The sequence below is a fragment of the Rana temporaria genome, chromosome 12, assembly GCF_905171775.1.
Source record: "Rana temporaria chromosome 12, aRanTem1.1, whole genome shotgun sequence".
NCBI classification, from domain to species: domain Eukaryota; kingdom Metazoa; phylum Chordata; class Amphibia; order Anura; family Ranidae; genus Rana; species Rana temporaria.
This window is the reverse complement of record NC_053500.1, coordinates 133,740,782-133,757,960: the sequence shown is the minus strand read 5'-3', so window position 1 is coordinate 133,757,960 and position 17,179 is coordinate 133,740,782. Positions and strand designations below refer to the sequence as shown.

The 17,179-nt window shown below is 42.9% G+C and overlaps 1 protein-coding gene across 8 annotated transcripts in view; it reads right to left on the bottom strand.

The window, feature by feature from the left end:
• Window positions 1-17,179, bottom strand: part of MBTD1 (mbt domain containing 1) — a 67,772-nt gene that overhangs the window by 18,487 nt on the left and 32,106 nt on the right. For 3 of the 8 annotated variants that reach the window (XM_040330767.1, XM_040330768.1, XM_040330774.1), the window contains exons 11-15: window positions 15,388-15,492; window positions 15,084-15,231; window positions 12,629-12,711; window positions 6,941-7,175; window positions 5,968-6,042 (exon numbers count right to left, since the gene is read on the bottom strand). In XM_040330767.1, the coding sequence (XP_040186701.1) occupies window positions 5,968-6,042; window positions 6,941-7,175; window positions 12,629-12,711; window positions 15,084-15,231; window positions 15,388-15,492 (646 nt within the window). Of the gene's footprint in view, window positions 1-1,380; window positions 1,383-2,196; window positions 2,258-5,967; window positions 6,043-6,940; window positions 7,176-12,628; window positions 12,712-15,083; window positions 15,232-15,387; window positions 15,493-17,179 lie in introns of all 8 variants that reach the window. The other 5 variants (XM_040330772.1, XM_040330769.1, XM_040330773.1 and 2 more) reach the window with 3 other exon arrangements.

Genomic DNA, 17,179 nt, shown 5'->3' with positions numbered 1-17,179 from the left:
GAAGCGAAGCAGAAGATGCCAGTACCGGCAAGGGCGCTCGGACTATTGGAGAGGCTAGTACGGCGGACTTTAGTTCCGTTTTAAGCTGGCCATGTACCCATGGAGTTTTGTTTGCAAAGGTTTCTTTTTAAATTTTCTAATGGTTATTCTCCAGATGGATGGTTAGTAAATAACAGTAAATTGTAATATAGTTTAGAAGAGATTTTTGTCAATATGTATATGTGAGGGGAAGGAGACTCAAGCTACTGCTGAGAAATTATTGGAGTATTTGAGAGAAAGAACGAGGGGATGGATGATTCAGCTCATTGAAGCCTACCTGAAAAGTGAAATATGCGTTTTTCAGGTACAGCTGGCCTACAAGTTACCTTGTAGAAGAACGCCATGTACAGCAAGCCTTGACAAAGCATTTGCAAACCTTTCAAAGCAACCTTGAGTTCCAGTTTTAACATGTTTGAGGCCCTGTTCATTGCAGCAAAAATCTTCCTATAGGATGATAGGTTTATTGTTCTATGCATTATAGAATATGTATGTATTTTGTGATATTTACCTAAAAAAATCCTCCCTTGTGTAGAACATGTTCGATGTAATGCCAGCGAAGAGAGGGAAAAGAAAAAAAAGAGAGGGGAAAAGAAAAAAAAGAGAGGGGAAAAGAAAAAAAAGAGAGGGGAAAAGAAAAAAAAGAGAGGGGAAAAGAAAAAAAAGAGAGGGGAAAAGAAAGAGGGGAAAGAAAAAAAAAAGAGGAGGGGAAAGAAAAAAAAAAGAGGAGGGGAAAGAAAAAAAAAAAGAGGAGGGGAAAGAAAAAAAAAGAGGAGGGGAAAGAAAAAAAAAAGAGGAGGGGAAAGAAAAAAAAAGAGGAGGGGAAAGAAAAAAAAAAGAGGAGGGGAAAAAAAAAAAAGAGAGGAGGGGAAAGAAAAAAAAAAGAGGAGGGGAAAGAAAAAAAAAAAGAGGAGGGGGAAAGAAAAAAAAGAGGGGAAAGAAAAAAAAAGAGAGGGGAAAGAAAAAAAAGAGAGGGGAAAGAAAAAAAAAGAGAAGGGAAAAGAAAAAAAAAGAGAAGGGAAAGAAAAAAAAAAGAGAAGGGAAAGAAAAAAAAAAGAGAGGGGAAAGAAAAAAAAAAGAGAGGGGAAAGAAAAAAAAAGAGAGGGGAAAGAAAAAAAAAGAGAGGGGAAAGAAAAAAAAAGAGAGGGGAAAGAAAAAAAAAGAGAGGGGAAAGAAAAAAAAAGAGAGGGGAAAGAAAAAAAAAAAGAGAGGGGAAAGAAAAAAAAGAGAGGGGAACGAAAAAGAGAGGGGAAAAAAAAAAAAAAAAAAAAAAAACGAACAAAAAAAGGGGGAAAGAAAAAAATAGGGGAAAGAAAGAGAGGGAAGCTGCACTTTGCCATAGACTTCTATTATATCCTGCAGGGGTGGTGCACATTCTGAAGTGCACCAAACCCACAGATAATAACAGAAGTCGATGGCTCAGTGCATGTAACCCACACGTGTTCTGCGCTGCACCTGCAGATCAGTTTGAAAGCAGCCCAGTAAACACTGCAGAACAGATATGCCCATATATACACTGTGATTTTAGTAATAAACTTACCTTTAATAACAGTCTTCCATTCAGGTATCGCTGGCTGTTGCTTTCCCAGGCAGAGTGCATTTGGCATCACTCTGCCAGGAGCAGGCACTTATACAGGAAGCATCAGCTTATGGGGCTCTGCTCTGCAGCCACTTGCTTCCTCTACCGCCGGCTTCATTCACAACACTGATGCTCTGGGATGGTGGGTCGGCAACCCACAATCTGGGTTTGCCAACCCGCCATCCCAGAGCAGGTGGTCACGGGTCACATCAAAGGGTTCTGTGGGCCACATGTGGCCCCCGGGCCACTGGTTGGGCACCCTTGATCTAACCGGAGAAGGAAAACTTGTTTTCTCCATTTCTCTTTCCAGTAGTGTTGCCTGCTGCTCTGTTTATATGTCCTTTTTTGAGCAGACACCACCCTAACCCTCCCAATCTTCAATGCATCTATAAAAAAAAGGTAGGCACTACTACAACAGATAAATTATTAAAACAAAAACAAAGATAATCTTCATACAAAGTCCCAGCAGTGTTATTGTACTCTTCATAGAAAGCCCCTTTCACCGTGCAAGGAAATGTGCGCTATTCATATTTCTCTCCCTATAGTGCTCCACCAACACGTGTGAAAAAATGCACACTTACCAACCTGTAAAATGAAAAAACGCTTTTCATATAAATCCAGCCTTACTGTATCCGGCAGTTCCTATGGTGGTATGCGTATAAGGGATTAGGTTGGCGCCACATCTTATTTTTGTAGATCAATGCATCTATTATGAAATATAAAAGGCCATCTGCAAGGAGGCCCCCAGGTGTTGGAAGGCCTTAAATTCACCAACACTCCTGTGGTTCTGCTCCAGCCTTTTCTGCTGAGAAGCCCAGGTTGTGCCGGACACTGTCTCTTCACATATAAACACTTATCAATGCCAATATAATTACAGTCATAACAATTGACAAATCACACATTCCGAAAACAGGTGATCTCATGGGACCACCCAAAATACTCCAAAAGTCTAATTCAAATGAACACGAAGCAGCAGCCAAGATACAGGTGAAAGTTTGCTCACTTACAAAGAAACAAAAGGGTCTATAATTTTTTTCATTGGTGTATTTTAAATGATACATACAGAATATCAATTTAAAAAAAAAAAAATGAAAAAACACACAATACAAATGTTATAAATTGAGTTGCAGTTCAGTGAGTAAAATAAGTATTTGATCCCCAAGCAAAACATGACTTAGTAGTTGGTGGAGAAACCCTTGTTGGCAATTACAGAGGTGAGAAGTTTCTTGTAGTTGGTGATCAGGTTTGTACACATTTCAGCTCTTCTTTACAGATCTTCTCTAAGGCCCAGATTCACAGTGGAGAGACAACGGAGAATCTCAGATACACCGTCGTATCTCTCAGAGTATCTATGCGACTGATTCATAGAATCAGTTACACATAGATAGCCATAAGATCCGACAGGTGTAATTGTTTTACACTGTCGGATCTTAGGATGCAATACCGCGGCCGCCGCTGGGGGGAGTTTGTGTCGTAAACCAGCGTCGGGTATGCAAATTAGGAGTTACGGCGATCCACAACGGTTTTTCGCGTTCGTTACATCGCTGCTAGTCTAGTTTCCCGTCGCAAAGTTAGTCATCGTTTTGGGTGCCCTAACTTTACACAGCACACGTATGTGCTGTATAAAGTATGGCCGTCGTTCCCGCGTCGAAATTTAAAACTTCACGTTGTTTGCGCAAGACGTCCGGGAATACGGAAGTACGCTACGCACGTCGCCGATCGAAAAAATGACGTCACTTCGCGCAAAGCACAGGGGAAATTCAAAAGGGAGCATGCGCAGTAGGTCCGGCGCGGGAGCGCACCTAATTTAAATGGCACACGCCCCTTTGAATTACGCGGGCTTACGCCGAGGCCGCCGGAGTAGGTTTTCATTGCAAGTGCTTTGTGAATCAGGCACTTGCGATGAAAACTTGCGGCGGTGTAACGTATCTACGATACGTTACGCCGCCGCAGTTCTACGTGAATCTGGCCCTAAATCCTTAAGGTTTCTTGTCAACTCGAAGTTTCAGCTCCCTCCATAAATTTTCTATAGGATTAAAGGGGTTGTAAACCCTTGTGTTTTTTCACCTTAATGCATCCTATGCAGCCATTGGCTCCCACTGCTGTCAATGAAATCCAATGTCCCAGGGGGCGGGACTGAGTCTGGCATTCGTGTCTATGGACGCAAATGCTGGACTTGGTAGTGTGCCCGCAAGGTAACCCCCCTCGGGAGAGTGCTTCTCCTAGGAAGCTATCTGATGCGGGGGGAGGAGCCGCAAGAGCCACCAAGGGAACCAAGAAGAGGATGTTCGGGGCCACCTCCGTGCTTGACGCTAGGGATGGTGTTCTCAGGCCTCGTACACACGACCGAGTTTCTCGGCAAAAACCAGCAAGAAACTTGCTGGGAGATATTTTTTTGCAGAGGAAACCGGTCGTGTGTACATTTTCGTCGAGGAAACTGTCGAGAAACTCGACGAGCCAAAAAGAGAGCATGTTCTCTATTTCCTTGACGGGATTGGAGAAAATTGGCTTGTCGAGTTTCGACGGCTTCACCAGGAACTCGACGAGGAAAACGATGTGTTTCGCCCGTCGAGTTCCTCGGTCGTGTGTACGAGTTATAGTCAGCATTTTTCTTTCTCCAAGCACGGCAAGTCCTCCTCCTCAAGAAGGCACATGTACAGTCATGCCAATGAACATCTAAATGATTCAGAGAAGGATTGGGAGAAAGTGCTGTGGTCAGAGGAGACCAAAATTTAGCTCTTTGGCATTAACTCGGCTCTCCATATTTGGAGGAAGAAAAATGCTGACTATGACCCCATGAACACCATCCCTACAGTCTAGCACGGAGGTGCAAACATGATGCTTTGAGGCTATTTATTTGCTAAAAGGTACAGGCAGACTTTGCCACATTGAGGGGCCAATGAATGGGGCCATATATTGTAAAAAATCTTGGATCAGAACCTTCTTCTCTCAGCCACAACACTGAAGTTGGGTCATGGATGGGTCTTCCAGCATGACAATGACCCAAAAACATACCACCAAGGCAACAAAGGAGTGGCTCAAGAAGCAGCACATTAAGGTCATGGATTGGCCTAGCCAATCTCCAGACCTTAATCCTATAGAAAATGTATGGAGGGAGCTGTAACTTCGAGTTGCCAAGCGACAGCTGAGAAACCTTAAGGATTTAGAGAAGATCTGTAAAGAAGAGCTGTTGATATTCTGTCTCTATCATTTAAAATACACCTATGATAACAATTATAGACCCTTCATTTCTATGTAAGTGGGCAAATTTACAAAATCTGCAGGGGGATCAAATAAAAAAAAAAAAATGTCCCCACTGTATGGGAATACAGTAGCCGCACTCTGAACAAATTGTAGCCCTTATTAAAAGAAGGACAGCACTACAAGTCACAGCAAAATAAAAAAAACCTGACTGACGCGTTTTTCACTGAAACTAGTGCTTAGTCATAGCTTAGTCTATGACCAAGCACTAGTTTCAGTGCGAAACGCGTCAGTAGTTGGGTTTTATTTTGCTGCGACTTGTAGTGCTGTCCTTTTAATAAACGTTACAATTTGTTCAGAGTGTGGCTGTCCAGAGACAATTTTTGTTCCTGCCTGGCCTATTCATCCGAGAAAAAAATAGGATTTCTGTACTCACCGTAAAATCCATTTCTTTGAGTTCATGGATGGACACAGCAGCCTTTGACCTTAGGGTTATATCTGCCTCCTTTAGGAGAGTTAAACTCTCCTAAAGGAAGCGGATATAACCCTAAGGTCAAAGGCTGCTGTGTCCGTCCACGAACGGAAGAGAAATTGGTGTTACCATCCCAGTATATTGTTCATTACCAAATGCAGATAGCGCTTTTTTGTGTGCAATCGAAACGTATTCATTTTGATTGGGCTGCCAGATGCTGGGCCCGGCTGCCTACATCGATGCACAAAAACACATGCATTTAAAATGTACTGGAGCCTTATTCTTATTCTCTTATTCTTGAAAATGACACTTCCAGAAGTGTTGGATACCTGCTCACTGTGTGTACCTCACTAGAGCCCCCTACATCAATCCTATGTTCTTTAACGAGCTAGGGTCTGGCGGATGGAAACAGAGGGGCACAGTATTGGGCACATCTGGAAGTGTCTGATTTAAGCAGCGGCCAAAGCACTTTGCTCACTTAAAGACTAAATAGTAGCTCTCCAGAAAGGCAAGTAAAAATAATAGTAATTTTCTGTGTGTAGCCGTTTCACTTTGTGACTGTACAGAAAAAAATATTAAAATAATTGAAATGTTGCCCTTACAAGAAATCACAATTCCCTATAAAGAAATAGCCCAAAAAAGATCATACTTGTCTTGGCAATGAAAAGGCAGTACTCACTTTTTTTGTGTCCTTTGTACTGTTGTGACTTAGACTTTTTCTTCTGTTTGGTTACACTCGTCTGGTTGTCCTTTGCTGCAGCGAAATTTGATTAAACATTTAATTATATAAGAGAAATCATACCAATTGCAAAGTCTAAAGGCTTAAAGGGGTTGTAAAGATACAATTTTTTTCCCCTAAATATCTTCCTTTACCTTAGTGCAGTCCTCCTTCACTTACCTCATCCTTCCATTTTGCTTTTAAATGAACTTATTTCTTCTGAGAAATCCTCACTTCCTGTTCTTCTGTCTGTAACTCCACACAGTAATGCAAGGCTTTCTCCCTGGTGTGGAGTGTCGTGCTCGCCCCCTCCCTTGGACTATAGGAGAGTCAGGACGCTCTCTACGTTGCAGATAGAGAAAGGAGCTGTGTGTTTGTGGGCGTCCTGACTCTCCTGTAGTCCAATGGAGGGGGCGAGCACGACACTCCACACCAGGGAGAAAGCCTTGCATTACTGTGTGGAGTTACAGACAGAAGAACAGGAAGTGAGGATTTCTCAGAAGAAATAAGGACATTTAAAAGCAAAATGGAAGGATGAGGTAAGTGAAGGAGGACTGCACTGAGGTAAAGGAAGCTATTTAGAAAAATAAATTGTACCTTTACATCCACTTTAATAAAGAAACATGGAGAGCATTGTGGACTTCCTCCTGAAAGGTCTACCCGCTTTAATTACTATTTTAAGTATTCCCTCCCACCTTTGTGTGTTCCAGTGCCTCCTGTGACATTTTCCATAATAAAAATAAATTAAAATAAACTCCTGCATGTAAAATGGAAACCCCTCCTAATGGGCAAAGCAGGTATACAAACCTGGGAACCCAGTGTAAAGATCTATCCAACAGAATCCTGGTAAGATAGGAACCAGTCGGGGTTAAGGGGGGGGGGGGAATGTTTGGGATATTGCACACAGTAAAAAACAAAAGTTATATTTACTTACATTGTGGCGCTGGAGGTTGTAGCTGGTATCCCGTTAACTGACACCATCCAACGGGATAGAGGTCTGGAGATTCACAGTCAACCCACTGATCATACTCGTCTTCCCAGCCATCAAAATGGATCCTTAGAAGCCTGTGTATGATGCGTGTGACTGTGGCTACACACACCAGGCGAGGCTCCATGAGGTCCACAGCTTCAAGCTTCATCCCGACGCGGAAGCCGTGATTGGGGACTTCCTGGAGAGGCAAACAGAACTGCATTTGTTAAGAAGCCTTTAAAAAGGAATATTTTAATTATTGCACAGCTAGCAATAGTAAGAGGAAAGCTGTACAGTAACAAATATATAGGCTGCCATAGTCAATGCAAGCTGCCTGGCTGTCTAGACATTTGGCATTTTCAGATTCTGAGTTACTCAGGAACAGATTGAGGAGCCCTATGGGAGACCCATTGTACAAAGACATTAAATAGCGAGAGCCCGAAGGCCTCTTCTTTCACAAAATAGAAATGGCAGATACCCGACCGTTAGTATTGTTGAAAGCCAAACGTTGGTCCAAATCCAGCTGTAGGAAGAAGTAGACCTCCCGGATTTAAGCAACAAAGAAAGCAGAGATTCAGGTTCTCCTTTTCTATAGAACCTGGGCTTCAACAGCAATGACATTAAAGCCAGGGATCGAGAAGCAGGATGGGCCCTTGGGTTTAAAGATCCTGACAATTTAGTAGTGCCCGCAGGGTGGCAAAAGTTTTGCCAGGTTGGCATACCAAATTTTCCTGGGCCAGTCTAGAGCAAAAAGGGTTATCAGAATGCGCTTAATCTCAATCCAGAAAAGCAGACAAGTTTAAGAACATGCATAGATCTGGGTGTAGTAATCAGGGCGCAGAGTGTGCTGTTGAAACTGAAGACCAGGAGGTTCAGGTGCAGTATCCACTCTCCCAGGTCCAAGCTCTGCCAGCTGAGAAAATCTGCTTGCCCAATTGTATATGCATAAAATGTCCATGGGTAACATTGCAGGAATGTGAAGGTAAGCCCAATAGAGAATCCACTCTTTTGGCCGATAACATTTGGTTTCTCCCTGATGGTTGATGCATGCCATCGCCTTGGTGCTGTTTAACTGAATCCAGATCAGATGACCCACCAACAGGGTGGTCCAACACTGAGGGGACAGCCAAATTGCCCACAGTTACAAGATGTTTGTCAAGATTTCACAGACAAGGTGACCGGGATGCCTCCCCAGCCTGACGGGCTGCTGTCCATCAGGAGAATCTGCCAAAAGATGGGAGGAATGGATTTTCCTGACTCAAGAGTCAGATTCCTTGCCTTAGGAGTTTTTTTTTTTTTTCCCTTTTCTTTCTCGGTTTTGTTTTGGAAGATATGGGGGTTTATAAAAATGTTAAAAGAAGCAAACAGAAATAAAACATAAGGATACTCAGGAGGAAGAGGGGTATAATATTGTGTTTCTTCTCGGTGGTAAGATAATATATATAAGAATATACGGACAGTAAAGTAATGTTAAAGCGGAGGTCCGGTAAAAAAAAAAAAAAAAAAAATAATAATATTAAAAGCCAGCAGCTGCTAACACTGTAGCTGCTGACTTTTAACAAAGACACTTACCTGTCCTAGTCGCCTGCGATGTCGGCCCCCGCCGAGGCCGATCCTGGCGCCACGGCTTCACTGCCCGTTTCCTACTGCGCATGTGCGAGCAGCACAGCACTTTGTGAACGGGCCGGCCTATTTCTGGGATACACACAGTTCCCAGAATGCAGCGCGCCCCATTCAGAAGAAGAAACCGAGTGTAAGAGGAAGAAGAGAATCCACCGGAGGTTGAAGAGGCAGATTCGGGACATTAGCATAGCAACAGCTATTTAGGGTAAGTAAAACATTTTAGTTTTAAAAAAAAATTAGGAATTTTTTTTTTTCAGGGTTGAACTCCACTTTAACAAAGAAAGAAGAAAGAATAATAGAATAGAATTAAAGAATGTAATGGGATGAAAAATGTACCATGTTTTGGAATATAATAGAACCTATAAATGTATCGATAGAGATATCTGAAATATATATAATATATATAATATAATATAATATATATAATTATATATATATATATATATATATATATATATATATATATATATATATATATATATATATATATATATATATATATATATATATATATATATATATATATATATATATATATATATATATATATATATATATATATATATATATATATATGATTTTTGTACTCACCGTAAAATCCATTTCTCTGCGTTCATAGACGGACACAGCCTTCTTTGACCTTAGGGTTATGCTTCATAACCCCAAGGTCAAAGAAGGCTGTGTCCGTCTATGAACGAAAGAGAAAAGAAGATTCCTTGCCCACAAAGCCATGGACAGGCTTGCCTTTGGCATCAACTAGTCCAAAAGACAGACAGGCATGAGTGTTACATTTCAGCTATATGGAAAGAAATTAGGCAAGTGGGAATGCCTCAAAGAAGGCTACCATTAGCCCCAAGACTCTCATGCAAAGTGGAGGAGGTCAGCTAAGAGTGTCACAATGGGTAGTCCAACGCTGAAGGGGCAGCAAAATTGGCCAAAGCTCTAGGATATTTATCAGGATTAGGCAGCATGATTTTTCAACAGTCAAGTCCCCTGCACTAACAAAGTGCCCAAGGCTACTCTCTAACCCAAAAGGTTGCCGTTCACCAGGAAAAATACCAACATACCATGAAGAAAGGATTCCCCCCACTCCAGAGAGATTCCTGAGCCACCAAGCCAGAGACAGCATAGTCTCTGACACCAACACATTGACCTGTTAAGAGACAGGACCGACTTGCCCCCTGGTGATCTATGTCTCTCTGGTTGAGCTTGGCAATGAAGGCTTTAGTGGATATCATCCAAAATATTTGGACTTGAAATGTGGGCACACAAAGCCATGAAATATAAGATGGGGCAAATGCCCCCAATTCGTTTGGTTACAGTAAACAGGTGGGAACCTTGGAATCGTTTTGCCTCAGGGACTGGGGAAACCAACACCCTAATCCAGAATATGAACCTAAGCAATAGCTAGATTTAAACCGATCAGGCATGGTTTGACACAGTAAAGATCACATCCAGGATTGGGTTTACAGCTAAATCCTCCGGAAAAAAAAAATATATTTGAAAGGGGCTTCCAACGGCTTATCAAATGGGTCCTTAAAGACAGATGCATCATCAACTGCTATAGTAAGAGCCTGGTTATGGAAAGATAATGGCCAGATCCACAGAGGGAATGGACCGTTTTCCCGAATAAAGTCCTCACAAAACAAATACAAGACTAGCGCTTGTGGGCGCAAAATTCCAATCTCTGGAGTTGAAAGGTCAGGGGCATAGAAATTTCTAAATGCTTCACAACCTTAAAAGTTTTAAAGCATCCCAGAACTGGTAGCAACAGGCCGATCCTCTAGATTCAGAATTGTATGCACGGCATCATAAAGAGCCAAAATATTTTACCTAATTTTGCAGTAATAGCAGAAGACTGTGACCCCTTGGGGTTAAGCTCATAGGGCTTGAGACTCAGAAACCATATAGAGTCTCAGTTGCCAATGGCTCAAAAACAGTTAAGGCTGCCTGTAAGCCAGATACAGCATCTGCTGGAGAGAGGGTGAAAGCACACGTGTGGGGACTCTGCAATCCAAGTCAGCAAAAAAGTGGGTAACTTGGGTAATAAAGTCTTGCATGACCATAATAATGACCTCAGCCAAAAGGGCAGAGGGCCCAGCCACACGTGACAGAGCTAAAGTGGGCTAAGAAGTTGGAAGAGTCTAAAAGGGAGACCATAAGTGATACAAAAAATTGCTTTATTTCCCCATCAACCCAGGCAGTGTTGATATGGAATCCCTCCTGCATCGCCATTGTGTTCTGCCGGCGGGAAGTCTTCCCTGCTGGCAAATCACAATGATTACTGCTAGCGGCTACAGCAATCACACGCAAACAAAAATCAATCCAATAGTCTGGTTTCCATCAATCTACTTCAGTACAACCAGCCTGCCCATAAATGGATTGAATCTTGGCCGCCCTACTTAACCGGCCAAGATTGGCTCCATCTATAACACGATTCCAGGCTGCAGACATTGGCACCATTAGTAACTTCACTAGGCCGGATTCAGAAAGATGATCGCATCTTTCTGCGGGCGTAACGCATCTCCGATACGTTATGCCGCTATAACTTTGGGCGCAAGTTCCGTATGCAGAAAGAACTTGCGCCCTAAGCCTGCCTAATTCAAATGGAGATGTTGGGGGCGGGTTTTATTAAAATTTTACTTGACCCCGCGTTTTTGACCTGTTTTTTTTTTTAATGGCGCATGCGCCGTCCGTAAAATATCCCAGTGTGCATTGCTCCAAAGTACGCCGCAAGGACGTATTAGAATCAACGTGAACATAAAGGATGTTCAGCCCTATTCGCGAACGACTTACGCAAACAACGTAAAATTTTCAAAACTCTGCGCGGGGGTAACTATACGCCGAAAAAAGCCTAACGTTTCTGAATCGGCGTAAATACCTAATTTGCATATTCCTCGCGTAACTATACGGAAGCGCCACCTAGCAGCCAGCGTGATTATGCAGCCTAAGATACGACAGTGTAAGACACTTACACCAGTCGGATCTTAGGGATATCTATGTGTAACTGATTCTCTGAATCAGGCGCATAGATACAACGGCCCGCACTCAGAGATACGACGGCGTATCAGGAGGTACGCCGTCGTATCTTGTTTCTGAATCCGGCCCACTGTCTCTTGATCGGAAAAAAAATGCCAAAATTTGATTGGATTGGTTGGTGATAGGTTAGGCTTTATAGCAGCAGAGTTGAAGAAAAGACGTCCATGATACTAAAGACATCAAAATTGAGGCGTGCTGATGGCAGGGAGGGGATTATCCTGCGATGGCCTAAAGGTTCCTATATTTGCCAGTGTCCAATCCTCCTGGAGGCAGCAGTATAACCTGAAGCTTAAAGACTTCTCCATGACCCTCAATGGAGGAGAAAGACAGACAGCATAAACATGATCTCTCTTTTAGAATCATCAATCCACCAGAAAATGAACAATAAAATAACAAAGGCAGAGGATTAAAGTTTAAATGATCGTATAACATGAAGGACAAGCGTTTGTTATTACCAAATGGGAAACAAAAAAAAAAAAAAATAGTAGCCACATCTAAGGACTGGAAAGCTTCAATATATTACATAACATTTTTTGCTTTTTTGTTTAGCTATGCATTAAAAAAAGCATTCATGCTCTGTAGTAGAGCTGGGCGATTTTGCCCCTAAAAAAAAAAAAAATAAATAAATAAAAAAAAAAAAAATAAGAAATAAAAAAAATCTACGATTTTACTAGATTTACAATTCGAACAGATTTTTAATTTTTTTTGATGGACACCGCGCCGGTCCTGAGGCGCTGCGGGCAGGAGTTTTTAGGCGAGGCCACGGCTTCGGCCCAGTCCGCGGCATCCGGACTCATGGACCAGGCCAAAGCCACAGCCTCGCCTAAAAACTCCTGCCCGCAGGTCCTCAGGACCGGCGCGGTGTCAGCGCCGGTCCTGGGGGAAAGAAAAAAAAAAAACACAAAAAAAAAAAAAATCGATTGAAGCTACTAACTCGATTTTTTTCCCCAGCCCTACTCTGTAGTACCATCAATGCTAGCTTTACGTTACCTTGTTGAAAAGCTTCACAGGAGCTGCTATGGATCCAGTTTCCCTGAGGTAGTCAAACCATTTGAAAGGTAGTTTTGTATATCCTATAAAAAACAGATAAAAATTAACCTTCTGGATTTGAGATTACCGAGCTGTAAAATATGCCATATATAAAAACATTCTCAATTCAGTTCAACCAGTACCCAGTTTAATATTGGTCTGCTCATTAGTGCAGAGACAACTGCAATTGAAAATCAGAGCTTTCAACCTTCATGCAAGCGAGCTTGCACGGTGGAAAGCTCTTGCGGGCACGCTCCCGTGATACAGCGGCGGCCATAGCCGCCGACTGTATCACTCGGCCCCGCCCCCCTGCACGCCTCGTCATTGGATGCGATTGACAGCAGCACCAGCCAATGTCTGCGCTGCTTTCAATACATCCAGTGTAGCCAATCAATGGCCAGGCTGGGAACCAAAGAGGATGACCTTAATGCATTTGTTACCGTCGGATGTTTTTTTTACCTTAATGCATTTGTTTATTGATAGAGGCGGGGGGGGGGGGGGGGGGGGGGGGGCGCAGTACTGTTGGATGTTTTTTCACCTTGATGCATTCATTTATTGATAGAGAAAAACTGCGGAAGAAAATAAACAATGTACTAGTCAGTACCAGTTTGCAAAAGCGCATTTGCTTTGGAAGAATAAATCACCTCCAACGTTGGGTGTCCTGCATTATGTAGAACTATTAAAATGTTTTTTACAGGAGCTGCGGGGGCTCAACGCGATTGGCACTGCGCTGACAAGCCATTCACCTCTGCAGCTAGGGGTTCGGATCCCGGTCTCGGCTACATGTGAATTGAGTTTGGTGGTCTCAGCCCGGCTACCGGTGGGTGTTCTATGCGAGGTAAGCCTGCGCTTAGTACGCCCACCCCCTCCCACAAAAGCCACCACACTTAGACGCACTCGAAATTGGGTTAACATGCACGCGGGCAAAATCCTCTCACTCCCTTATAGGGAGTCCCTCTGCCCCTTGGGCTTCAAAGCGGAGCAGGTAGGGCGGGCTGTGTGGGAGGACACCCTCACACACCCGCCATTGCCACCCGGGGCATGGAGAAAGATGGCAGATTGCCTCTGGGGGGAGGCCTGCCTACTCCCAACTCCTGCAGTCCGGCTCCTCTCTCGAGTACACGCACAAAATACACAAAAAAAAATAAAAAAACATAATAAATGGTTTTTACATTGTAGAATGGGGTGCCTCAAGACTGTCCACAATTTTGATCAACACGCCCTGTGCTGATCACATGCATTCTCCCAAGAAAAATAAATAAAAAAAAACTCTAGCAATACACACCACACTGAGCATGTGCAGACCAGCAACCTCTGTCTTATCCGTAGATGTTTTGGGGACAGCGGCAGAAGGGGAGGATCTGTGCATACAGGATCAATCAGCCTTTTTTACACAATGCAGAGGATTAAGCCCTTAGGTTTCGCAGTGAGTATAACAAGCATGCTTTACTGCATATACAGACTGATTTTACTGTTGGGGGTTTAGTAACACTTTAAAAAGGAATCGAAAACTGAGTCGATGTACTAAAGGCAAATACTGTGCACTTTGCAAGTGCAGCGGCACTTTTTTTCTTAGTAAATGTCAATGTGGGTAAAGCTTCACTTCGTAAAGAATGCCCAATCAATCTATATATATAAAACTCAATGTGTATGTATGTATGTATGTATGTATGTATGTATGTATGTTCCAGCATCACGTCCAAACGGCTAAAGATATTAACATGAAACTTGGCACACATGTTACTTATATATGTCAGCAACAAACATAGGATAGGTGGTTCAACCCTTACCCACCCCATTTGCCATGGTCGGGGTTTTCCTTTAAAGTCCCATTCAACTCTATGGGAAATACATGTTACTTCATAACTTCCAAACGGCTGTACATATTTCAATAACACTTGGTCACATGTTACTTATATGTCCACTTAAACTATAGGATAGTTAATTTATCCCTTAACTACCCCCATTTGTGAGGGTCGGGGTTTTGGTTTAAAGTCCCATGCAAATCAATGGGAAATGTATGTTCCCACATAACTTCTGTACGCCTGGAGATATTTCAATAATACCTGCTACACATATTACTTATATGCCAAATAAAAATATATGACAGTTAAATTAACCCTTACCTACACCCTTATATAAAAGATGGGTATATTTATATTACTATGATTTTCCTCCCCAAAAGGTTAAGATAGGAAGACCGGGCAACGCCGGGTATTCAGCTAGTAAAAAAATAAAACAAAAAGGCATTTTTGCTTGCACATGATTGGATTGAAACCAGCAAAGCTTTATTGCCACATTTACCAAGCTCTGGAGGAAAAGGAGTGCACAGTCTATTTGCCTTTAGTAAATCACCTCTCTGTGTGTCATGAGAGCCCCCTGTATTAAATAGTGGAAATGTGATATATAACCTTACCTCGTGGCGGAGTTAGTTCAATCTTGTTAATTTCACAGAAGCCAACAGGGAATATTGAGGGTGATAAAGCATGATAACAAAACCAGTCTGAACCATCTGCTGCTTCTGACCCGTCAATTCCAATCATCAGGTAGCCCTCGGCTAACACCTTAAGGTGCACATAAAACAAAATGTGTTAAGATGGTCGGAACCAGAATTGCTTGGTTTAATCTAACAGATGTTGAGAAACCTATATTCAAGTGTGTGCCGATACCCAAGTCCGAGCCAATGAACATTCGACTACAGTAACATGAAAAAGAATCACCTTTCTAATGGTGGCTACACATATCGCAGAGAGGTTTAGTGGATCGATAGCTTCCAGTTTCATCCCTTCCTTGAACCACTCAGAGTTTTGGTCAACATCTTTGACCTGATGAAAACAAAAGAACACAACTTCATTTAAAACTATGGGGGGAAAAAAAGAAATAAAAATCAAAAGCAGCAAAATGAAACACCCAATACATCTGGTTATGGGGTTCATGTGACTTGCTCACCTCCCTCCCACAGGAATTGTGCGACGACAGGCTGTTGTCAGAAAATCCGACCGTTTGTATGCTCCATCGGACAATTGTTGTCGGAATTTCCGCACACAAATGTGGGATAGCATGCTTTAAACGTTACTAAAGGAAGTGTCAATAGACCACAAGTGCTCCGATTACCGTGCTTGTTGTCGATTTACAAGTCCATTTACTGTGATGGCAGGTGGGACTTGTAGTTTACTCATTCACAGCCCTGTACAGCCACAGTCATGTCAAATACTATCTAAGCTTAAACCTGCTCCCATCCCCATTCTAAGCCCTATACCAACTACCCTGTAAAGCAGGGGTCTCAAACTGGTGGCCCTCTAGCTGTTGCAAAACTACAAGTCCCATGAGGCATTGCAAGGGTGGCAGTTACAAGCATGACTCCCACAGGCAGAGGCATGTAGGGACTTGTAGTTTCACAACATCCGGTGGGCTGCCAGTTTGAGACCCCCTACTGTAAAGGAAAGAGGTCTATACTTATTTATTCTGAAGGCTCTCTGGTCCGGTCACATGATCGGCTTCCCAGCGCCGGCTTCAGTGGAGAGGAGGGACAGCCGACAACAGATGCACCATAGTAAGACTATGGGTGACATCACCCATGCTCTGCAGCCATTCTAGATAAACTCTCCTCTACACTTAAGCTGGCCGTTTGAGTGATCACATGACCGCACCAGATCAGGTAAATATAGACATCTTTCCTTTACTTGATGGTTGCTATAGGGCTTAGATAGCAGTAGACTGGACTTCTACTTTCACCTGTCAGATTTTTACTGCCATCGCCATCTTCTTTAGCGAAAACTACCCACACTTGCTGTCCAGCCGATATCGATTTGTCAGACAATAAGTGAGAGAAAGTGTTCAATAGCAACACAGGCAGAAATAAAAATGCTAGAAGAAATATGAGAAGGCTGGAAATCTGGTCAAATTTTGACCTCTGTGTGTGTGTGTCCCTGTTATGGATTTCCCTTCACTTCCTGTCTGGTGAAATAGCGGTCAGCAGGACGGGAAGTGAGGGGGAACCACTTAGGACACAGCCACGCAAGCAGTAAGGACTGATCATGAGTTCCAATCCTTCCCCACTCGATCCAAATCTTGATGGACACGTTAACATTAACCACAGCACTATTTTAGGCGTTTCTTTGAACATCAAATCCACTGGAGGTCTACAACTTAGGCCCCGTACACACGACCGAGTTTCTCGGCAGAATTCAGCCAGAAACTCGAACGGAGCCGTATTCTGCCAAGAAACCCGGTCGTGTGTACACTTTTGGCCGAGGAAGCCGACGAGGATCTCGTCGGGCCAAATAGAGAACATGTTCTCTATTTCCTCGTTGTTCAATGGGAAATTTCGGCTCGGCGAGCAAAACTGTGTTTTGCCCGTCGAGTTTCTCGGACGTGTGTACGGGGCCTTACACTGCTAAACCACAAATGGAACACTGATGTTCGAATCTGATAATTTTCCAACACAGACAGTACAGAATAAGGCCTCGTTTACATGGGGAAAACTTAAAGGGGTTGTAAAGGTACAATTTT